At 36.2% G+C, this 26,160-nt stretch overlaps 1 protein-coding gene across 7 annotated transcripts in view; it reads right to left on the bottom strand.

Annotated features, from left to right (window-relative positions):
- Positions 1 to 26,160, bottom strand: part of Aldh-III (Aldehyde dehydrogenase type III) — a 659,088-nt gene that overhangs the window by 59,673 nt on the left and 573,255 nt on the right. For 5 of the 7 annotated variants that reach the window (XR_010951341.1, XM_067776411.1, XM_067776412.1 and 2 more), the window contains exons 4-5: positions 12,898 to 12,953; positions 12,663 to 12,721 (exon numbers count right to left, since the gene is read on the bottom strand). Coding sequence is in view for 6 of the 7 variants with exons in the window: in XM_067776411.1 (XP_067632512.1) it covers positions 12,663 to 12,721; positions 12,898 to 12,953 (115 nt within the window). In the remaining variant the exon portion in view is untranslated. Of the gene's footprint in view, positions 1 to 12,662; positions 12,722 to 12,897; positions 12,954 to 13,289; positions 13,501 to 26,160 lie in introns of those variants that run through there. The other 2 variants (XM_067776413.1, XM_067776415.1) reach the window with 2 other exon arrangements.

Below are 26,160 nucleotides of genomic sequence, written 5' to 3'. Positions count from 1 at the left end.
GCACTGGGTTCACATCCCGGGCAAAGCAACATCAAAATTTTAGAAATAAGGTTTTTCAATTAGAAGAAAATTTTTCTAAAGGGGGTCGCCCCTCGGCTGTGTTTGGCAAGCGCTCCGGGTGTATTTCTGCCATGAAAAGCTCTCAGTGAAAACTCATCTGCCTTGCAGATGCCGTTCGGAGTCGGCATAAAACATGTAGGTCCCGTCCGGCCAATTTGTAGGGAAAATCAAGAGGAGCACGACGCAAATTGGAAGAGAAGCTCGGCCTTAGATCTCTTCGGAGGTTATCGCGCTTTACAATTATTTATTATTTTTATAATACATACATGAATAGAAAGCGACCTATGATGTCCGATTTGGCTCGTATTTGGAACAAATATTACATACAGTCCGGTAGAAGTGGCAGCCATCAACCTAATTATTTTCTAGCTTTTAGTATTATTACTTCATGTAAGTAATGTTTTCAATAAAACCGTTTAACTTAAAACATTTTTTAAAATTATTTTATTCTTAAATAATTCGAATTAATCACTTTAATCTTTTTTATTTAACTCACTTTGTTGCTACTTATTTTGTTTCTTAAAATGAGCTACATAGATTTCAACCTGACTAGTCTCAACTGTACCCTAAGGGGATCAATTATGCCCCAAAGTATACAAAAGATATCAATTGTAGACCGCTCTCTTTAGGGATTAATCGCACTATTTTTTGCAGGTGACTTTGTTATACAAGACTTAATGGACTACAAAAGTGAATTGCACAAAAGCGAGTTCTGGCCAGTTAGAAAATATGTGAATATGTATGCATGTGACTGGTTAATTGATGTAATCGAGCCAGCCTTTGATTACGAGAGTAATGTAAAATAATAGCCACTATCCCAGTTGTTGACACAAGCGGTTGTCGAGCTCTCTATGAAGTCCAAGGAAAAAATATGCGTGAACTTGGCGAGAGCAAAACAAATATTATTTGCATGTTTTAATCAATATCTTGTCAAGTGAGATTCCACGCATAAACAACAAAGCAGTTAGCAGTTCTTGAAGTTGTTAAAGGGCGCCCCTAAATTTGAGGGTCTAAAGACCGTAATATATAATATACAGATATTTGCTAAAATATAAGAAAAATAAATTTTATGTATGAGTTGAGGAAAAATGAAAAATAGGACGGTTCAGTTACTCACAATACTCATTCTTAGTATATGTACATAAAACCTGATAGTTGTATACTAGATGAATACTGGTTTGCCCAGTTCTTTTTTCCATATTAACAACTTTTATTTTATTTATTTTATTTGTAGCGTTTCTCGACATTGAGGGAGGTTTTACCAGCCATAACTGCAATAAATGTTGCACTAATCGGCTTGGGGGACGACTCAGGGCTATTGAAAGCTGCTGTTGCGGAGAAAGGTTCATGCCGATTTCACAGGTTCCGACAGGTTTAACGGTGGTTAATGATGAGCTGTTGGTTCTTCTTGAGGCGGACGGTTGCTGCAAGTTTATCACATACGCAGATGACCTCGCTCCGTTAATCAGCGGGAGGTTCACGCAGACCCTATGCGGTTTAATGCAAACAAAGCGTGGACTGGGGGAGAGCTGGATCAGGAGTAAAGGACTATCTGTAAATTCAGCCAAGACTGATTGTTCAATAAGAAATTTGAGATACCCGTGTTGCAGCTGCCGCTGATAGCGGGTACTACCCTGATGCTGAGGGACTCTCCTAAATACCTAGGGGTTATTTTGGATAGGAAACTATCCTGAAGAGAAAACGCTCAGGTGCGTGTAAAGAAAGCAACGGCGGCACCATACCGCTGTAGTGGAGCTATTGCGCGAAGATGTAGACTATCCCGGATATTACCCTGTGACTCTACACTGATGTGGTTAGGCTAATGCTTTTATACAGTTCGTTGGTCTGATGTACGAGCTTAGATACAAAATAAGACCTACGGGTACAAGAAAGTGATCTAGTCTGCGTGATGCTCTGTGTACTACCCCTACGGAAGCGCTGGACACTATTTGTAATGTCTTGCCAATGGATTTAATGGCCAAGCAATGCGCGGCCTTTTCTGCTCTGCGGCTGTGCGAGCTATCCGGCTGGAAATATAATGTGGATGGCCATGCAACCATTCGGCGATGGGCTTCAGATATATACTGACGGTTCCAAACTGAAAAATAAGCTGGAAAGTAGTATGTTTGCACCTCAACTAGCCTTTAGCGTACCTGATCATTTCAGCCTATTTCAGGTGGAGGTCGCTGCAATTGACGAGGACGTTGATCACCAGAGAAAGACTGTTTATTTAATTAGTATTTATTCTGACAGCCAGACTGCACTAAAGGTGGTTGAATCGGTCACCTGTAGGTCCAAGGCAGGAGAGAAGCGGCGCAACGAGATTGCTGAGCAAATATCCTTTAGTCTGTTATGGATACCTAGACACTCGGATATACCGGGCAATGAGATGGCTGATGAACTTGCAAAAGGGGCATACACAATGGCTGAGTGTTCCCTATAATGATTACTGTAAGAGCTGTGAGACAAGGAGTAGTAAGAAACAGTTAAGCACTTCCTGTGCGATTGTTCTTCGCTTTAGCACAACAAGCAGAAGTGTCTGGGATCTTTTTTCTTGTTGATCTGGCTAATTTGGAACCTAAGAAATTTCTGAGATTGGCTGCATCCACCTGTTGGTTTGAGTAGAGGAGAGATTTAATTGGTCTCACAACGGGACCTTAATGGGCCCAAGTCCAATTGTGCTCGCTCCGATGGCCATTCTAACCTAACCTAACCATTTAAACTCCTGTAAGAATGAAAACGGCGACCTTGTAACTGATGTCCAGAGAGTGCTTAGATTATGGAGGGAATACTTCTCTGCTCTCCTAAATGGAGGCAGCAATTCACCGCACAGAGATGAAGAACTCGATCCCGCAATCGATGATGATGGAATATATGTCCCCCCGCCCGATTATGACGAAGTTAGAATAGCAATAACCAGATTGAAAAACAACAAGGCCGTGGGCGCTGATGGATTGCCTGCGGAGCTATTCAAGTTCGGCGGCGAGGAGTTGGTAAGGCGCATGCAGCAGCTTCTTAGCAAAATATGGGCGGACGAAAGTATGCCCGACGGTTGGAATCTAAGTGTTCTTTGCCCAGTCCACAAGAAGGGGGATACTGGAAAATGCACCAACTATCGTGGAATCAGCCTTCTTAATATCGCATACAAGGTCCTTTCAAGTGTATTGTGCGAAAGATTGAAGCCCACCGTGAACCGGCTGATTGGACCTTATCAGTGCGGCTTCAGACCTGGTAAATCTACCATCGACCAGATTTTCACAATGCGCCAAATCTTGAAAAAAACCCGTGAAAAGAAAATCGACACACATCACCTCTTCGTCGACTTTAAAGCCGCCTTCGACAGCACGAAAAGGAGCTGCCTATATGCCGCTAGGTCTGAATTTGGTTTCCCCGCAAAACTTATACGGCTGTGCAAAATGACGTTGAGAAACACCATCAGCTCAATCAGAATTGGGAAGGACCTCTCCGAGCCGTTCGAAACTAAACGAGGTTTCAGACAGGGTGATCCCCTATCGTGCGATTTCTTTAATTTGATGCTGGAGAAAATTATACTAGCTGCAGAACTTAACCGCACTGGAAAAATATACTATAAAAGCGTGCAATTACTGGCATTGATATCATCGGCCTAAACACCCGCGCTGTTAGTTCTGCTTACTCTAAACTGGAAAAGAAGCGGTAAAGATGGGTTTGATGGTGAATGAGGACAAAACGAAGTACCTGCTGTCATAGCAAAGAGTCAGCGCATATGCGCCTTGGTAACCACGCTACTGTTGGCAGCCATAATTTCGAAATAATAAAATACTTCGTTTATTTGGGAACCAGCATCAATACTAGCAAAAACATCAGCACTGAAATCCAGCGAAGAATCAATCTTGCCAATAAATGCTACTTTGGACTAGGTAGGCAATTGAAAAGTAAAGTCTTCTCTCGGCGAACGAAAATCATACTCTACAAGTCACTTATCGTACCCGTCCTGCTATATGGGGCAGAAGGATGGACCATGACAACAGCAGATGAAGCGGTTTTGGGAGTGTTCGAGAGAAAAGTTCTTCGAAAGATTTATGGACCTCTACGCGTTGGCGATGGCGAGTACCGAAGAAGATTTAATGATGAGCTGTACGAGCTATACGCAGACATCAACAAAGTCCAGCGAATTAAAATGCAGCGGTTGCGCTGGCTAGGCCATGTTATGCGAATGAAAGATGATGCTCCGGCCAAGAAAGTGTTTCTATCGGAACCCGCCTATGGAAGCAGAGGTAGAGGGCGGCCCCCACTCCGTTGGAAGGACCAGGTGGAAAACGATTTAAACTCCCTTGGTGTGACCAATTGACGCCGGTTGGCGGAGCGAAGGAGCGAATGGAGCGCCTTGTTGGACGGCCATAAACGTTTAGACGGTTAAGCGCCAATTAAGTAAGTAAGTAAGAAATTTACTCCAATGCATTTGCGGTGCGTATGTGTTGATTGGTGTACAGGTTGTGGGAGGGGCATTTTTCCTTATTAGTAGAGAGCAATGGATAAGACTTACCCTATACCTTAATCCATGTTGACGGAAAACACATTCTGACTACGACGAAGTAAGTGGTATGGAGCTCCTCCAGATTCGAACTTAAAAGCGATCCCGCAAACACCACTAATTCCCGCGAAATCATCCTGCTTTATATCGCGTATAAAGTTCTATCTAGCGTACTGTTCAAAGGACTGAAACCCGAAGTAAACAAACGTTGTCAGTAAGTTTTCACAACTTGTAAATCTTCTTTCCACCAGATCTTCACGATACGCTAGATCGTGGAAAAACTCACGATAAGAGAGTTGACACGCAATATCTTTTGTCGACTTTAAAGCACGAAAAGGACTTGCCTGTATGCTGCTATGCCTTAATTAAAATTCCCTGCAAAGCCAAAAGGCGCTGAGCAATACTACCAGCTCGGTTGGGATTTGAAACCAAAAATGCCTCAGACAAACCACGTCACTGTTGATGGATATGAATTGGAGACTGTGAAGGCAAGTACTATTTTGGACTGAGTAGACAATTGAAAAGTAGAGATAACTCTCGACGAAAAAAAAAATCCCACTTCACAAGCCGCTCATACCTGTCCTGATGTAAGGCTCTGAATCATGAGCGGTGTCGAGAGAAGATGAGATGGCCTTTAGAGTGTTTAAGGGAAAAGTTTTCCGTAAGAGAACCCAGGCTTCGAGGGCTAAGTTAATGAATGAACGGAGACGCTCCGATCAAACAACTATATTTAGCGAAACCCTAATTTGGAAGGGGGAGGAAGAGGGACATCGTCACTGGATGGAGGTTGAGGAATATTTGATCTTCCTAATAATAATTATTATAATAATAATAATAGTGCATTTCCCTTATATTGATTAGTAACTGTTTCCTGTCTGAGGGATTCGTAACTTTTTAAATTACTTAAGTTTTTAAACTACGAGGTAATAGTTAAGAGCAAGTCATTAAAATCCAAGTTATCGGAAATCTGGCTAGTACCAAGTAGCATATATACAGTAGCGTTATCATAAATAGCACACTATTTTTTTGCTCATTTTACAACAGACAAAAATGCTCTTATCTTTGCTTTTTCGTTGACTTTAGTTGGAAATGTAAACAAGTAAAGTGTATAGTTGACTCTCCAGTTTTTGTTTTGTGAAGGGTATACTCAGAAAAAACAATTACGTAAACAAATTTACTTGAGTAGAGGAAAATTTGTATGACTTTTACGTATAACTTTCTTTTTTAATAAAATCTTCCATTAATTTTAAGGAAAATTTCACTTAAAATGTCCACTAGTTTTCATTTAGTTCCAGTAGAATTTGGTAGTATTTTTTAGGTAGCACCGGACTACTCTCTTGCACAGCTATTACCGGCCGATTAAAATCGGTGGCAGTGTTGCCAGAATTTTTTCAGAAAAGAAGGCTAGATGTACAAAAATGAATTAGGGCAAATAAAAATGATTAAGGCTAAAAAAATGCTAAAAGTTTAAGGCAACTTTTCAAGCATTTTGTTAATTTTATTCATAAGAAACGTATCAGTATAAACATTTAATTCTTCTATGTAGAAAAAAACTATAATTAATTTGTACTCCAATTTCATAGAAAATAGTTAAATAATAAATAAAAGGAGAAAAAGTTTTGCAATTTTCGACCAATATTCACACTTTTCCAAAAGTCGAAAATTAAAAAAAAAAAATTTGTTCTGAGTAGCTTTTCAATGGTTCTGGAGATCCTGAAAAGGAGAATTAAGGTTTGCAAAATTACGCCCAATTATCAAATTTTTTCGAAAATTTTCAACAAAAATAAATTTTTTTTTTAAATTGGTGTTCTGAGTAGCTTTGCAGTAACTCTGGAGTTCCTGAAAAGGAGAAACAAGTTATACAATTTTTTTGCCAACAATCCAATTTTTCCGAAAGTCGAATTATTTAAAAACTTTGAAAATTAATAAAAACAAAATAAAAAATTTTAAGCAAATCCTTTACATAAATGGATGAAACCAGCGAAAAATGTGTCCTGATATAAAGACATATTCTTGCTGAACTTTGATTTTAAAATTTTGACATAGAAATTGTAAAAATATTTATGAGAAAGAAAAATAAAAAAGTGGAGCGCACATTACTTGGATTGGAAAGTTGGCAGAAAAGAGTCAACTTATCAATATTATTTCTAAGCTTAAATTGCTTCAAGTGAGTATGTGGATGATATTCAAAAACTGTAGCTCAATGGGAAGTCTCTGGAAATTTGATTGCAATTCCCCCCATTCCGTACGATTTTTCCTAATAACCCAATCCGTGCGCACCGTATCGAAACTTTTTGTATTATGTTTTATACTGTCATCGGCCTCTGAATAAAGTTTGAAATTTTAAGTCTCCAGCTCATCGAGAAGTTACTTAAAAGCCGGTTTCAAATTTCATCTCATCTCGTTATTTCGATACGTGAGCGGCCTAACGGAATTTGTTTTCCTTTTGTGCCTTTGTCAGGATGTCTTAACCTATATGTGAATTTCCACGTTTGTAGCTCGATGAGAAGTTACTTAAAAATCAAATTTCCAAACTTCTATCTACCTATTTCGAACGGTGAAGTGTTTCCCCTTTTTTTGCATTGCCTGTTTGTAGCTCAATGAAAAGTTACTTAAAAATCTATATCAAAATTCAAAATTTTTCAAATTCTCATCTAAATATTTCGATCCGTGCGCCACCTAACGAACTTTTTTCTCATTTTGTTCCTTCTTCACGGTGTCTAAGCCTATGTGTGAAGTTTCACGTTTGTAGCTCAATGAGATGTTACTTACAGATCGATCTCAAAATACCAAATTTCCAAATTCTTATCCAATTATTTCTATCCGTGCGCCACCTAACGATTTTTTTTTACATAATATTCGTTTTTGGCGACCTTTTTATTTAAAGAAATTGGTTTTATATAAAACCGATTTTTTTTTTACTTTTTGTTGCATTGTCTCGTTGTCTTAACCTATCATTTGTCGCAAGATTCTCTCCGTTACGTACGATTTTTTTTAATATCTCGATCCGTGTGCCCCCTAGCGAAACTTTTTGTTATGCGTTTTATACTGTCATCGGCCTCTGACTTAAGTTTGATATTTCAAGTCGCTAGCTCATCGAGAAGTTACATAAAAGCCGGTTTAAGTTCTCATCTAATTATTTCGATCGGTCCGCCACCTAACCCTTAACCTATATGTGAAGTTTCACTATTGTGGCTCATTGAGAAGTTACCTAAAAATCGATTGCAAGATTTGTATTGAAAATGCGGACAAGCGTTCAACCGACCTAATATAAAGAAAAAAATGCTTTTCAATAGTTCTGGAGTTCCTGCAAAGTATAAAAATGATCTGTAAATTTTGATAATTGGGCATAATTTTGCAGACCTCTTCCTCATTTTCAGAAACTCCAGAACTGTTAAAAACCTACACAGAACTCCTTTTTTTACATTTTAAACATTCTTTCTAAATTTTGGACTTTTAGAAAAATGTTTATTATGTTTATTACTGTCACGACTATTAGCAAGACTAAGGCATACTATCATCTCTAAGCCGATACTAAGCAGTCACTTGTATCTACATATTGTAAACAAAACAATCATTAAGTCTACACATATCGCTCATTTGCTGCAATGCCGTCATAACTCAAAAAACATGACTTTTGAGTTAATAACATATACATAAACGTACCCAATATCATGATCTATGTTGCATAAAAAAATCTTAGTGATCAGTTAAAAATTTAGCACGTGGTATAAAAATGAAAATATGCCTTTATATGCGCAACATATGGCAGTTAAAATCTTTGAATGGCTCTCCTGGAAAATTGTGTTTTTTGAGTTATGACGACGTTGCGGCAAATGAGCGATATGTACATACAAGAAGCGGAGAGATATGCACAAACACATGCATATATCTGAGATACTCACAAAAGTATGCAATCATCGGTGGAAGTATCACTCACATATACACGCGCATATGGCTATGCGAGAAGCTATAAACGTGCTGGTGAGTTTATAGCTGTTAAACAAGTAGTAAATTCTAGAAGAAGAAACGCCTAGAAGTATGCGAACGACACAGCAGAGAGTATAAAAGGGACAAAAGCTGAGTAAGCAGGATCAGTTTGATTTAAGCACGCTATTGGTTGTGAAGTGTTATTGTGAAGTACTTTCAAGTAGTCTAATAAAGACCATTTTTGCATTATTGAATATTAGAGTTATTTATTCAACAGTTTAGCGATTCGAACGTTAGCAGAAGATTTGGAATAAGCAGAATTTCCCTAAATTCGTTACATTACTATTCCAACCCAAATTCAGTCAATGGTGTCAAAATTGTATCTGCACCAAATTGTCCATCTATATTTTCTAAAATTTTGAAAAAAGCTAAATGGACCCAAAACATTTGTGAAAAAAACTTAAAGCTAAATCACAATTTTTCAAGCTAAGCGCAGAAAAAACGCTAAATCGATCTTGAAAAGAGGTGAAATGGCAACACTGGTATGCGTATCATACCAGCGATGCCATATAAACAAGAATAAAAATAATTTTTTTAAAGCGAGAAATTCCCCCATGTTTTCCCATGCAGCCTTAGGACATATAAATTATACGTTAACAGAAAACATGTCTTTACTATATACGACTCTATGCCGTACTCACATAAATATGGAGGTTTTTCATATATGTACATTTGTATATAACATGTTGAAACTTCACATATTTCCTATCCAATTTGCCATACTGAAAGCTTACACTAGCACCAAAATCCCTTGATTTGGCATTACTGCCTTAGACTAACAAAGTTACTAGTATCACCAAAAATATGGGACTGTGGGCTCATTATGTGCACTTTTACTGAATACTTTTAGCGTCACATGCTTTTAAATTAGGTCTCATCTATGATAAAAGATGTGGAAAGTAGGGGCTGCAGAAGAAAATAATTGAACACATTCAGTGCTATTGTCCAGCGCTCGACAGATTAAGACTCCAGCTATAAGAAGTGACACAGCTATCAGCACCAGAAGAAAGCCTTAGAAATTGTATAGTATTTAATAGCAATTCCTTTAGGGTGTTCTCAAAATCGTTCTGTTTTATAAACGTTTGAAGTAACTTCCCATATGAAATAACTCACAATTGACCTTCGAATTTCAAAAACTAGTGCGGCATCGAGGTAGATATGTAGAGCTTGAATTCGAGAGAAGCAAAGTTCAAGTGCGTGCTTTGAGCAATGTTTTTTTTAATGTTTTGCTAATAATAAAAATTTCGGCTTACCATATTTTTTTTAAATTAAATTCATTTGTTTATGTATGCCTAGTTGTATGTAATAAGCCGAGATTATCTTGTCTTTTCATTATTAATATCTAATCGGCCATTAAAGATTCCCCAAATAAATTTTTTCCTTCGATAATCGGTAATTACGAAAAATTTCAGATACCGATTTTTTCCTAGACCTAGAACCATCTCTGGTGTCGGTTCTAGATGGAAGCATGTAGTGAATGAGAAACGTGCACATTTTACAGCTAATAACCTTATTCCCAAGGATGAGACATATGTGACCGCGTAGATTATCTATTATGGATTCATTGTAGATTAGGGCATGTGTAAACGGAACGACATGACTTGAAAGAAGTTTAGGAAATTAGTCTTAACAAAAAGTTTTCATAATTGAATGAGCTTTGCAAAACAGTAGATACTTATCTCATTGAGAAACCAAAGTAATGACTTTAGTAAAGGCATAATTAGGTAAAAAATGGATAAAATTCTGGCCAGAAAAATTTCCAAAAACTCAGGGTGACTTTTTAACGGACGGACTCGGGAAGTGTATTATCAGTTTTGCAACATTTTCGAAACCTCTAAAGTTAAGTTGTAGGTGGAGATAGTACAATAAGTGCAGACTTTCAGTGAATTTTCATTGTCAAACTTATACCAGTAATAATATGTTTGTGAATTTATCAGTATAATCAGAGAAAATTTTAAGATAGAGATGTTGCAGGCGCGAACTTCGGTGGAAAGCAGCGGAGCTTCACAAAATTTTAGTAGGTCACTTCCACCACACCACAAACTTTATCACAAGTTTTAACATAATTTAAGCACACAAAATACACTGATTGTAGTTTTAGAGTGTAAAAATCTAAATTCTGAGCACATTAGCTGAATTAAAAGTGTACAAATAATCGTTAAATAATAAATACAGACAGTGGTAGTTTAACAAATTCTGCTGTGGTAAGTGGTGAAAGTGACCTACTAGAATTTTGTGAAGCTTGCTTCACACTATTTTTCGTTCATGCAACATCTCTATTTTAAAATTGTCTCTGGTATAATAATTGCTCAGCGCTTCATTATCTTTTTCGTCTTCATGGGCATCACTGCGGTAATTTGAATCTATTTAGATGACCGGAAGTGTATTGCATATGTAGTCTAACTGCTTCTGCACTAAAATTCCTGACTCATGTAACAAGTTTGTAGGTATGTATATAAAAATGCAGTTGCCCGAAAAAGACGTTTAAAAGATACTTTCTTGTAACATAGCGTAGATACTTCAATTTTATAAACTGAAGATTTATTTTTCTACTGGAGTCCAGTGGAATAGTTATTTTATGTATATGTCTGTATGTATAGATATTAGGGTGGTTACAAAGTATATGGTGAATTTTAATTTTTGTTCCATCTTTCCTAAAATATGCCAATAGATCAGAAAATGATTATTGCAAAGTTGCAGGCCAATCCGATAATGTTAATACGTGCCTCATTGAGGTCAAAGTTAGGAAAAACAGCGATTTTTCAGAAAAAAGTTTAGTGCTTCGTCAGTAAAAGCGAAACCAGGAACTTCAGTCGTATATCATTCGATAGGTAATTTTATTTGTATTAATTTTGATCTTAATAATATTTTTATAAAACGGATATTTTTAGCAGTATTTGGCATTTATCCGATAAGAGTTGCCGTATTAAGATTAAGATCATCGGATAAATGCCAAATACTGCTAAAAACAAGTAAAGGTGTCTAAGTTCGGGTGTACATTTCATTTCAGATAAATTACTTTTCTACATAACACGTGGCACCGCCCGTTTAAAAAAAATTTCTCCCTATTTCCTTTTACAATAAAACTTGATAAGTGAAATGTCATTGACTCAAAACTATTTTTTGCTAAGTTATAGTTTATTATTCTAGTCTACGACCTTTTTAAACTTGTTTTATATAAAAGTGGGCGTGGTCTTTAACCGATCTCGTCCATTTTTCACAGAAATATTTACTGCTATAGGGAAAATTTATGTACCCAATTTGATTACGATCCGTTAATTTTTCTTCGGGTTATGGCTCCCGAAACATAGAAAATTGCTTAGTCATAAAAGAAGCGATGCCACGCCCATTTTTTCAAATTTAAAGTTTTTCCTATTTGTTGTTATAAATCCACTTGGGAAATGAAATACCATTGATATAAAGCTCTTTTTTGCCAAGATATAGCTTATTTTATTCGTCCACGACCCTTTTAAAAATCTTTTATATAAAAGTGAGCGTGGTCCTTAACCGATTTCGTTAGTTTTTCTTCAAAGCATTCCTTATAGTAACGGCAACCTTTCTACCGAATTTTGTTATGATAGGTTTAACGATTTTTGATTTATGATTAATAATATTTGTAAAGTTGATTTTATCACAAGTGGGCGGTGCCACGCCCATTTTAAAAAATGTTTCCAAATTTTTATCAAGAGTCTCAATATCAGTCCACATGTCAAATTTCAACATTCTAGGTGTATTATTTACTAAATTATCAGGTTTTTTGTGTTTTCCGAAATTTTATATATATAAAAAGCGGGCATGGTTATCATCCGATTTCGCTCATTTTATATACCAAACTATTATGGGTCCAGATAAGCTTTTGTACCAAATTTGGTGAATATATCTCAATATTTCCTCGTTATCGTGCTATTTTTGAAAAATCGCTGTTTAATTTTCACCTCAATGAGGCACATGTTAACATTATCGGATTGACCTGAAACTTTGCAATAATCATTTTCTGATCTATTGTCATATTTTAGGAGGGTGCCCCGAAAGATATAACAAAAATTAAAATCCACCATATACCTTGTAACCACCCTAATGGATATGCTGGGAGACTTACCTAAAATTCACATCTTTTGTTTTTCCACTGGCGAATGCGGTGCGGCATCTCTGCACAATCTGTGTGCGTGTGGTTAATTTCGGTTTTATATTTGTGTATGTAGTTTTTGTTGTCACAAAAAGAAAATACAAATTTTTAATTAATTTTTTTATTACTCATTTAACTTGAATGCAATGAAAAACACTAATTAAAACAAAGAATAAATAGCAATATGTAACAGAGAAAAAACACTCACATCTTCGAAATTTGCCATTTTGTTAATGGGATGGTTATCGACACCGATTGCGTTATCTGCAAAAAAAAAATGCATAAATTGTAGCATTTTTTGTTAATCTCATGCGGCTATTGAGCAACTTTTATAATATCTGATTTTTACACTATAACAATACATTGTAATAAATTTGTATATAATTTATACCGCACAGTGCTATTAACTTGCACATTTGTAAATATGCACACACGTATGTACATATGTATGAATGTATATTTTTATATGAATCAGTGTGTAAATTTTTAATGGATTATTCAGTTTGTCTTCATTTTATGTATATTTGACATTTTTAGCACATTTTTATATTTGTACATATATTTAAGTATCAGTGCATGTGTAAGTATGTAAATAATCACCTTTGTTTAATTAGTTGTTCGAAAATTTAGTTACTGCTAATTATAACAAAATATTAGTCAAACAATGAAAATGAAAGGTATCACCGGACCGTAAACAGTGTGCAAACAAACAACAAAACCAAGCAATTGTTTATTTTATAAATGAACACCCGTTCAAACAATTTATACAACACGCAGATTGAAAAACAAATGCTAACTAGTCCAATTGGATTTGCAGCTCTGACTGGCGTCTCAAGCAACGAATAAACAGCTGAGTCTAAAAGTGTTGCCGTGTTGAGTACAGGGATGATAAATGGATTTTTTCATTTTCTACCAAACGAGGAAAAAAATGTACCAAATCATTCAAAAATGTACCGAAAGTCTTCGGATGTGAATTTGAACCAAACTAGAGCTTTATTCTGCTTCTTTATCCAAACACTGTCTTTAGTCAGGAAACTTTCTAACACAAATTAACAGGGAAATATGATTTATGAAGAAATACTTTTCCAGTAAAAAGAATAAAAGAAGTTTATCGATTGAAGCGTACAATTATGTCCATATATAAAAACATTTCTTTATTGAGTATCAGTAAGGAACATAAAATTAATATTAAAAAAAACAGCTGCATTCAATGCAAAAACATTTCATAAAAACATTTTAGGTACAAAAACTTTAGATTCAGTATAGAAGTTGACAAATTGTCGCCTACATCTATACTAATAACTCATGCTTCAATCACTACCTTAACAGTTCTTCTTCTTTGAGTTCTGTAAATACCTCAGTTGACAAAAAGCTGTTTTTCGTATCTATATTATGACAACTACTTTTAGTTGATTTCATCAAGTCTTTAGTTTTTTTAAATTCGAAACTGTCTTTATTTGGAGTCCATTTCTACACTTAGTTTTAATTAAATTTTGTATAGAAAATATCCTTTCCACGTTTGTGGATGAATGTGGAATAGACAATACGCTTGAACTATTCTATAAATACTGTAAAACATATGCGCATTTAATTTATTTTTAACTGATCTTAATTCTTCCCAAAAAACTGACTTTTTCGAAAAGGTTGTTTGGTAGAATAATATCCACATTAAAACCGCAGTAAACTTCATCTGGAGTTAAGTGATTTTCATCTGAATCAATATTTGATATCCAAATAGGAGTCCAAATAAGATTTTTTTATAAAATTTTTAATTTGGTAATAAGTAAATGTATGCGAATATCTTTAGACTACATTCCTATATTCACATCATTTATTTCATTTAAAATATAAGAAAGAAATGTAACATATACTTTATAAATAGGACTTTGAAAAATTTCAGATATAAGATTAATATATTGAAATACATAAAATACGTAAAGATTTAAATAATACTTGATGGCATCCCATTCCTCAAGAATTCTATGTATGACTGCTTGTTTAGAAAGCCACCTTGTGGAAGCGTACTTTAGTATAACATGCATTTCTGTACTGATATGTTCTTGAAAACTCCGAAAGTCTGCCCTCGTAAGGAGGCTGTTGCAAAAATGATAGTTTACGTCTTTTAAAAATATATCAATTTTGTTGGGAAATACATCACAAGCGGCCATTGAAGCTAAATTTAAAATGTAACAAACACATCCATTAACATGCAGAATTGGAACGACTTGCTTCAGCCTTGCGTGCACTCCACTTTTTGTTCCCATCATAACCGAGCAATTGTCGGCAGTAAAACCAATCATTTTTTCAAGTGGTATTGAATGGTCTTTCAAAGATTTAATAATGGCATTAAAAATACCCTCCGTGCTACTGTCGGTCAAAGGTATCAAATCTAAAAATTTATCAATGCACTTTTTATCAAAAATTCGAATCGAAACTGCCAAATTTTTTGATATACATATATCAGTCGTGTCATCTATTATTAGAGAGTAATAATTCTTCTGACCAAATGCAATTATGGATTTATAATTTTCTGGCCCTGTTATTTAAGTTATTATTTTCTGTGCTTTAATTCTATTGATGCAAGATTTGTTCACAATTTTAGAATCAGTTATGCTATTTTTCATAAGCATATTTAAATGATCCATAATTGCAAATGGCAAATTGTGCTCGGCAACAAAACAACTTAACTATATATTTTCTTAAAAAAATTTAAATTTTTTTTGTACATTCAGAGCTGCTTTTCAAATGACTTGCAGTGTAGTGCTGTATTTTCAAAAAATGTACCAAATATGTCAATGTAGTATGAACGTACTTTCGAGAAGCGAAATGTACCAAAAAAAGTACAAATATACCATGATTATCATCACTGGTTTAGTATATTTAAACAATGTATATATGTGTGTTAGTATCAGTGTTGCCAGAAATTATTATAATAGTTAGTAGATGTAATCTGTGTTTTAATTAAAAAGGGATACATGATAAATAAAACTCTACTATAGTCTATAAGTTTTCCTACTATGTTTGAGGTGTTTGAAGTAAATTGTTTTTTGCAAAATAAGAACGCCGATAAAACTATTTTCAATAAGGATATTTGCTTTTTGTCCTTTTAAAGAAAACATGAAAATGTAAACTCTACATTCCACATTGTCTGAGAACCTCTTTTTCAAGTTTTTGGTATGTGTTTTACACCGACTCTAAACGATATTTGGCAAGCGAATTTTTGGAGGGAATATTTTCATGACACTTTCTGGGCTGGCCGAACCACTGCCGATGAGTGACCTTAGGCTAATAAAGTTTTAAAATAGGTTATTATGAATATGAATGAAGGAATTTGAAGCCATATGGTGTTTTAATAGAAGTTCAAGCAATTTTATATGTGCAATAAAACTTATAATAAGGTTATACTATGGTACACCAATCTTTATTCAACCTCGTCATTGTAACAGATTTTGTAAGCCAGATTTTGGGTGGGCTTTACATTATCCTTATATAAAAGGTCTTTATACCGCAAGTAGTTCTTTTATGAAACTAAGCCTTATTTTTGTTGGTCCATAAGCCTTATGGCTTAAAGTAACTCCTTACGAAAGTTTTATAAAAGTTTTGACTAATTATTTTAAAACTTTCGAGACAGTTCTTCAAACTTTTAATTATTTTTCTGACTTTTGTGCCAGTTTCGTAATTGACATTTATCTCTTTCTCTGGATTTTGATGTTAAGTTTTGAATATCTTCAGATAAATGATCGGCAGTGCATTTGAAGTATGTAACGTTACAACAAAAGCAACTTTTTTTGGTACAAAATATCTACAGAAACGTTTTTTAAAACGGCCGCTTTTATTAACACTATTGCTTCTATATAATTATTTGAAGTATTTTGCTGTAATTATTTCAGGTTGTTAGTGCTTTTTTTTTATAAAATAGGTTTTGTTTGTTATGAAACGTAAATATAAATTAAATCTGGAAAAGTTTTGTGAAATTTACTCATGTGATCCGGTTACCCAAAATTAAGCGGTAATATTTCCCTCCAAATATTATTAATTTCAGAACTAATTTTCATACTTCATTTAAAATCAGACGAAGTTACCTAAAAACCAACCTACAAATGGAAAAAATGGAAAATTCTTTGGAAACAAAGAAAGTGGTCAAGTGGCAACGCTAATTATCACACTTGAGAATAATGGATTTTTTTTGTGAGCGAGTTGATTGCCATAACGTATCGCAATGAGTACGTGTCGAACACCCAACTGTTAACCAACTGTCAGTGAAGACATAAGGGCTGACATTGAACCTGGCATCTACAGACGACACCACAATAAAGCAAAGCTTAACGACAACCGTAGCCAAGCATTGGCTTCTTGATTACTTTGAAAGCGGCAGCCACCAATATAAATTACAGCAAACAGTATCGAAAAATTTAGAAAAAAATATTAATTATGTTTAAAAAACGCCCAAAAGAATGATTTTAGCTTTTACTACCTGTAAATACTTCTATTTTAGTTTTTATTGACAAAATAAAAAGGATGCCACTCACTGTCGCTTCCAAAAAATAGAATTAGGTTTATACTGTTTTCACACAGACGGCTTATTGAATAATAAAGGCAGTTTTCTACATTAAGACGCTTATTGAGCTCAATCTTCCCTACAAAATTCGAATCTATTATTATTTTATTAGTAGCTAATCGAATGCCTAATGAAGTCAAAAGCACAATGCAACTCTGTTGGCAGCGTTCCGCTTCCGTTTCCGCTTCTTAGTTTTCAAAGCAAATCTCATTGTCTGCATGGAGGAACGATACAAGGTGGCCGCATCGAATAGCTGATTATAACCTTTTTTATTTGATTTGATACATCAACTACCGGCGCAGTACGATTTTGACATTTGTCCATCGAATTTACAAGTACATGGAATTTTGTTTGTTTGTAGGTATGTCACCATGCTCCCACCTTGTATCGTTCCGCCATGATTGTCTGTCTCATCCTTCATACTAATCGAGCAGTTACTTCTGTGTGAAAGCAAAAAAATTTACGATTTCATTAGCAGGTGAAATGAGATCATTAAGTTTCTGTGTGAAAACAGTATTAATCTGGCTACAACGGCTTTCGTGATTGATGTACTGCTCTGTCCCGCGAAAATAACGACACTCATAAGAACATGTGTAAAATTAATATGACTGATGGGGCGGCTACACCGCCGTCGTGAATGTAATCAGGCCAATTCAAAACAGTCATGGCGGAATGATACAAGGTGGCAGCATCACAAATCACACACAGAAGATTGCGCATTCACGAGTTCAAATTGCTTCGTTCTGCGCATCTACGTCACACTTGACTGCTTGAGCGAATGAAAGAGAGAAAAAAACAAGAGCTAACGTAAAAATTGCCCATAAAAACAGCTGATCTTTTGTTTACATGCGCAATGCGCAATCTTGTGTGTGTGATTTGTGTGGCAGCATGGTGACATACCTACAAACCATGGTGGAATCACCAGGTGAAGTAAAAAAAAAACACAGAAGATGTACGCTATCTGAAACGGTAGTGATGTATTTTAGACGGTCAGAAGAGGGTAACATTTTTACCCGCTTTGAAAAAATAGGAGTTGAAAAATAAATTCCTTGCTACGAAAGCCATTACAGAAACTACTTTTTTCAGCATATCAGTGCCACCTAACGCCAATGCAAAATTGAATACAAAGGACCAGCGCGAGTTTACATTACTTTTAGGATCGAATAAAAATAAAAAATTCAATTTGGTCACTTAAACTGACCCCAAATTCAACTGCAGTTGAAACATTCATTGAAAAACCGGACATAAAAGAAACATGTGTTATTCATATAAAGTACATATCGCTCATATGCTGCAACGTCGTCATAACTAAAAAAACATGACTTTTGAGTTAATAACACATAAACGTATCCAATATCATGATCTATGTTGTATAAAAAAATCTTCGTGATCAGTTAAAAATTTAGCACGTGGTATTAAAATGAAAATATGCCTTTATATGCGCAACATATGGCAGTTAAAATCTTTGAATGGCTCTCCTGGAAAATTGTGTTTTTTTGATTTATGACGACGTTGCAGCAAATGAGCGATATGTACGTCAGTTATTTAGTTGAACTTATCTGCCTTTCGTGGAACTTAAATAAGTTTCCGGTTCGATGAAAAGTTTTACAGTCACTCGAAAGTGATTGTGATACACTTAAATGTGTTTCCGTTCCTTGAAATTCATTGACATGTTCATCTGTTTTGTTGATTTGTCGTTGAGAGTCGGGAATAAAACATATGCTCTTCTATTATATAATAACAAACTTAATCAGAAGATCCCCCAAAAACTCTCGACAGTTGAATTCATGATGTATTACTAATGTTACGCAGTTATTATTTACCAAAATATATCAGGGGATAGACTAGCCCTGCGGCAGTCGGCCTAGAATCAGAAGATGATGATCCGAAGCGAGCTAGATTCATATATTCAAATATTCTAAATTACAATCCTTGTAACATTCCTCTCATCTTAGTGGTCTGATTTTTAGGGCAAAACAGAAGCAGTGAGTTAAAATTTTTTTGTATATTTAGAATACCACTGTTCAGGCGAAGGTTTTTCAAAATACGGTATAATACAGTAATTTTGGTGCTCTTATAGGAATGAGAAAAACATTCTTCAGAAGTCTTCAGTAGCACTGTACAGGGGAAGATCCTTGGTTGAATATGACGTGAATGCAAATAGTTTTTTTTAATGATAATATCAAAAATATGGACGTACTAGTTTAGCTCGGCCTAATTTATGGAAGCCAACACCAAACATACCCAAATGATGAATTTCTGTAATTAAATCCAGTAAAGGTCCATCGATATTCACCTTATAGTGTATGTGAAAAAGTAATAAAAGTGGCATAAAATTCGTCTCTGTCCCTAAATTAGTACAAAGTTTATGTTTAATTTTATTGGTATATAAACAATTCGGGAATTCACTAGACTTTTGCTCACAAAGTTCTTAGTCCCAGCATTACGTTGTTGATTGCAATAATATAATTATAATCGCAGTTAGGTTTTAGTAAAGCAAAAATTGGCGTTTTGGTGTTGCCTCTATGGCGAACTCAGTAAATCATAAATGAAATTACGCAGTTCTTCGAAGAATTTTTGTTAACACCATTTTCCCGAAGAAATTTAGCCCGAGCCTGTATCCCAATTTGGGCCGTGCTTCTTTTAATTGTTATAAGTTTTATGCCGACTTCGAACGGCAGCTGCAAGGCAGATGAATTTTCACTTAGAAGCTTTTCGTGGCAGAAATACACTCGAAGTGTTCGTCAAATCACTGACAAGGAGCGACCCCCGCTTAGAAAAGCTTTCCCCTTATTGAACACATTTTTTTCAAAATTTTTGATTTTTCTTTGCACGGGAGTTGAGCCCAAAAGCGTTCAGAAAACTGGACGAATTTGCTTATCTTATAGGCTGAACGAGTCCATAGTAGAGGAATGCTCGACGATTGGTTATTCTCTATAATTTACGTTCCTGGATTAACTGAAGGGCTAATTAAACTTCCTTAACCCTAACGTCATAGTCGTAACCATACCCATATCCATATCCATCTCCGATGTGATCGATTAATGGTGCCTTAACCTAAAAATCATGAAAATTTCATAAAAATGAAGAACACGCAAAAAATTACAAACATATTTCACAAAAAATAAGTCTCTTAGTCATAACGTATCCAAAAAAATGAATAAAATCCACAAAAAGTTATTAAATTCACCAACTCAAATATTTTTAGGTTATGGATATGGAGAGAAACCAAAAACCAACTGGTTGGCTATGGTATGGTTATTGCGTTAGCATTATGGTATGGCACCATTAATCGATTACATTGATTTCGATAAGGTAGGTTCGATCAGCCGTTTTATCTGGTTATGGTTATATGGTCATAAGTCACCATTAAGCTGCAGACATTGGTGCATTATAGGTAACCGTATCGGTAGCTTTATAACAGCTGATTCGACCAACCTTATGGGAATCAATGCAATCAATTATTGGTGCCGCTAAGGTCGTAACCGTATCGTAGCCAATCAATTGGTTTTTGGTTTACCGTCGTAACGATAAACAGCTCATTACGTTACGGATACGACTACAGCGATACGACAAACGGCACCAATGACTTCGCTTTTAATTGTGCCTTGACATATTCAAGTACAAGGCACTGTATGGAAAATAGTCAAGAAGAAGCAATCAACTGTTGGAACAAAAACACCTGGTACTGAATTCGCCATTATTTCTATCAACTCGCTATCCTCCAATCCAGTATGGATTCGCCTTGCTCTGCTCTTAAATGCATGTCAATGGTTACCATACGCCCTGGCAAACGGCTTCGTTTTAAAATTAATGCTATTTGTTGTTATGGGAGTTTGCTGACAGTTTAATTTACTAAAATTGAGATTTTTTTACCCAGCTGTACTTATACACAGGGTATTATAACTTTGATTGGATAACGGTTGGTTGTACAGGCATAAAGGAATCAAGATAGATATCGACTTCCATACATCAAAATCATCAGTATCGAAAAAAATTTGATTGAGCTATATCCGTCCGTCCGTTCGTCTGTCCGTTAACACGATAACTTGAGTAAATATTGAGATATCTTCACGAAATGCAAAGTAGGATGATAACCACGCTCACTTTTTATATATATGTATAACATTTTGGAAAATACAAAAAACCTGACTATTTAATAAATAATACACCTTGAATTTTGAAATATTGGACTGATATTGAGACTCTTGATAAAAATTTGAAAAAATTGTTTAAAACGGACGTGGTACCGCCACCGTCACCACCGTAAAATCAATTTTACAAATATTATTAATCATAAATCAAAAATCTTTAAACCTATCGTAACAAAATTCGGCAGAGAGGTTGCCTTTGCTATAAAAAATGCTTTGAAGAAAAAATTACGAAATCGGTTAAGGACCACGCCCACTTTTATATAAAAGATTTTCAAATGGGTCGTGGACGAATACGAATAAAATAAGCTATATCTTTGCAAAAAAGAGCTTTGTATCAATGGCATTTCATTTCCCAAGTGGATTTATAACAATAAATAGGAAAAACTTCAAGTTTTAAAAAATGGGCGTGCACCGCCCCTTTTATGAATGAGCAATTGCCTATGTTTCGGGAGCCATAACTAGCAGAAAAATTTGTTCAGAATAGAACCATATGTATATGTATTATTGCGCAGCCTTGTAACACTATTAAGCACACGAAACAAACAGCAGCATTTCAAGTGTACAGCTGGGTATGTAACGTTCGGTTTCACCCGAACTTATAGCGTTTTCTCTTCTGGCTAAAGCTGCAGACATTGGTGCTTTATCGGTAACCGTATCGGTAACCTTATAACATCTAATTCGACCAATCTTATGAGAATCAATGCAATCGATTATTGGTGCCGCTAAGGTCGTAACCGTATCGTAGCCAACCAATTGGGTTTTGGTTTACCGTCGTAACGATAAACAGCTGATTACGTTAGGGATACGGATACAGCGATACGATATACGGCACCAATGACTCCGGCTTAAAGCCCCCATTACTGATACTTACGGCTGAATTCTGTAATTCAGTCTCATCTCAAGTCTCTAAATTTGGGATTTTCCGTTAGAGACAATTTTTGTGACTTGAGATGATTTCGGTATTCAGTAAACGAAAGTCACAAAAACAATTCACCATATCAACGAAATTCACCAAAATGACAATTTACTCATACATTGAACAAACAATATAGCATTGCATTTTGTCAACATAACGTTAGCTGATATTGTGGCTGAGCTTGCTAAGACGCCGTTCATAATTTTTATAGAAAATCCCAAAGTGTGTACGTTCGAATATCAGCGGCGCCACATAGAGTTCGATTTTTTTTTAAGTATTTTCTGTTTTTTTAATTTTTTCTAATGCTTATTTTACTTTGAGGAATAAAAAAAATATATTTAAAGCGTTTTTCGCAAATAATTTTCATACTTTTTCTGAAATTTTCACGTTTGTGATGTGCCCCGGCCCAGCTCACAAAGTAGTGATTGATTTTGTGAGGCTGGAGACGCGAGACAGCTTACAGAATGGCAAATTGTCTCAAAAGTGATTTTCACCCCAAATTGTCTCAAAAGTGATTTTCACCCCAAATTGTCTCTAATAGTGACTAGAGGCGGCTTACTGAATTCAGCTGTTAGCATAGACTTGACTTGGCTTGAGAACTGTCACTTACAGTTCTGTTAATTGAACATTGCATGTTACTGATTACTCAAAACTTAGCAACACTTAACTTGACTTAGAAGTCTGTTGAATTTTGATTTTCTATGTAAGTTCTAAGTGACGTTTACATTTTGAGATGCCATTTGTTTGTTTCCATTTCATTTTGACATTTTGTCATACAAATTGACATTTATTTAAAAGTAAATTTCAACGCTGATTATGATGCCAGGTTGTATGCGCCAAGTGGAGTATAATCGTGGCTGAGTTGCCAAGTTTACGCCAAGTCAAGTCAAGTCTATGCTAAGTATCAGTAATGGGAGCTTAAGTCAAGTTAAGTGTTGCCAAGTTTTGAGTAATCAGCAACATGCAATGTTCAATTAACAGAACTGTAAGTGACAGTTCTCAAGTCAAGTCAAGTCTATGCTAAGTATCAGTAATGGAGCCTTAAAGTTTTACGCTTTTTGTACGCCGCGCTAGGGTTGTTGTTCTATTCTAAAAAACAGGCAACGCCTTTACGGGGTATTTCCTTCTTTTTTGAAAATTGTTGTCTGCTCGCAACGCAAAAGCGTTACACTTTTACCCTGTATAAAATGGCGGTGTGGCAGTGCAACTCTGTGAAACTCTCAATTCGTTCTTAAGTTCCACATATACTCTCTTAATTTGAGTGAATATGGTGAGTTGAAATGTTCTTTGTATGCACTATAAAAGTTGAACATTTTCTGGGGTAGGGGTAACTCTATTAAGGCTTTACCATTTACTTAGGCAACAATTTATTTCAGAAAAGAAAACGCTATTAGACTTCCATACCAGGGATGGGCGTTATCAACAAATTTGAATAACCATTGACGAAAAAATAAAAAATAAATTTTTATTCATTATTCAAGAAAACTTGAGTGATGAATAACATGTTATTTTTTATTCAATCATTGCTTGAATAATGAATAACATTTTCTCGCTATTCGAAATATTCTGATTGATGATAACCGCTCATTCTTAGTTTTGCAAAATTTGAATAAAGAGTTGAGTTATTATTCCTTATTTACAAAATATGGAATAACAATAAAATTTTAGTTTTTATTCAGTTATTCAAAAATAAAAAAATAAACCATCGAGATGCCCTGAAAATATACCCATATGCGTAACCAGTTCGTGTGTAGTTCTGAAGCTTCTTAGGGTGATATTGAGATGTTTTCGGGGAGTATTCGTGGGGTTTTTTGGGGGAGGTTGGGGGGTAATATCTGGGACACCCTGCGGATCCTTCCGAGGCCTATTGGGGTCCATTCCAGGGGCTCCCTCGCGATCCTTCTAAGGTTTTGGGGTCATTTCGGGATGACTTTTGCAACTCCCTCTAGGTCTTTTGGAGGTCATTTTGGCATGGTTTAGGGGAGTACCAAGGGGTCCTCCCGGGGTCATTCCGTGATCTTTTTGGGACTCCCTCGGGGTCATTTGGGGGTCATTCCGGGATCTTTTTGGGGACTCCCTCGGGGTCATTTCGGGGTCATTCGTAGGTCATTTCAGGATGGTTTTGGGGACTCCCTCGTGGTCATTTCGGGGTCATTCCGGGATCTTTTTGGGGACTCCCTCGGGGTCATTTCGGGGTCATTCGTAGGTCATTTCGGGATGGTTTTGGGGACTCCCCCGGGGTAATTTCGGGGTCATTCCGGGATCTTTTTGGGGACTCCCTCGGGGTCATTTCGGGGTCATTCGTAGGTCATTTCGGGATGGTTTTGGGGACTCCCTCGTGGTCATTTCGGGGTCATTCCGGGATGGTTTTGGGGACTCCCTCGTGGTCATTTCGGGGTCATTCCGGGATGGTTTTGGGGACTCCCTCGGGGTCATTTCGGGGTCATTCCAGGATGGTTTTGGGGACTCCCTCGGGGTCATTTCGGGGTCATTCCGGAATGACCCCGAAATGACCCCGAGGGAGTCCCCAAAACCATCCCGGAATGACCCCGAAATGACCACGAGGGAGTCCCCAAAACCATTCCGGAATGACCCCGAAATGACCACGAGAGAGTCCCCAAAACCATCCCGAAATGACCTACGAATGACCCCGAAATGACCCCGAGGGAGCCCCAAAAAGATCCCGGAATGACCTACGAATGACCCCGAAATGACCCCGAGGGAGTCCCCAAAACCATCCCGAAATGACCCCGAGGGAGTCCCCAAAACCATCCCGGAATGACCCCGAAATGACCCCGGAATGACCTACGAATGACCCCGAAATGACCCCGAGGGAGTCCCCAAAACCATCCCGAAATGACCCCAAGGGAGTCCCCAAGACCATTACGAAATGACCTACGAATGACCCCGAAATGACCCCGTGGGAGTCCCCTAAACCATCCCGAAATGACCTACGAATGACCCCGAAATGACCCCGAGGGAGTCCCCAAAACCATCCCGAAATGACCCCGAGGAAGTCTCCAACATCATCCCGGAATGATCCCGAGGGAGTCCCAAAAAGATCACGGAATGACCCCGGGAGGAGCCCGTGGTACTCCCCTAAACCATGCCAAAATGACCTCCAAAAGACCTCGAGGGAGTCGCAAAAGTCATCCCGAAATGACCCCAAAACCCTAGAAGGATCGTGAGGGAGCCCCTGGAATGGACCCCAATAGGCCCCGGGAGGATCCGCAGGGTGTCCCAGAAATTACCCCCCAACCGCCCCCAAAAAACCCCACAAATACTCCCCGAAAACATCTCAATATCACCCTTAGAAGCTTCAGAACTACACACGGACTGGTTACGCATATGGGTATATTTTCAGGGCATCTCGATGGTTTATTTTTTTATTTTTGGATAACTGAATAAAAACTAAAATTTTATTGTTATTCCATATTTTGTAAATAAGGAATAATAACTCAACTCTTTATTAAAATTTTGCAAAAATAATAATGAGCGGTTATCATCAATCAGAATATTTTGAATAGCGAGAAAATGTTATTCATTATTCAAGAAATGCTTGAATAAAAAATAACTTTTTATTCACCAATTTGAAAATTTAAAATGATGAATAATTTTTTATTTTTTATTTTGATTTGTTTCATTTCAAAATGAATCAACCCTGTTCCATACTACAAAAATACTATAAAAAATTCAGTAAAAATTGCTTTATAAATGATTGAATTGAGCGAATTGGCTGAAGTATCCTCACTTAACTTCAATTAAGCTTACCTGTTAATATGTAGGCCGTTATTAAAAAATGTTAATTTCATACAAAGTCATGATTTTCTGAAACCGGTTAGT

Source organism: Eurosta solidaginis, chromosome 3 (assembly GCF_040869045.1).
Source record: "Eurosta solidaginis isolate ZX-2024a chromosome 3, ASM4086904v1, whole genome shotgun sequence".
NCBI lineage: Eukaryota > Metazoa > Arthropoda > Insecta > Diptera > Tephritidae > Eurosta > Eurosta solidaginis.
This window is presented reverse-complemented; position numbering and strand designations above follow the sequence as displayed.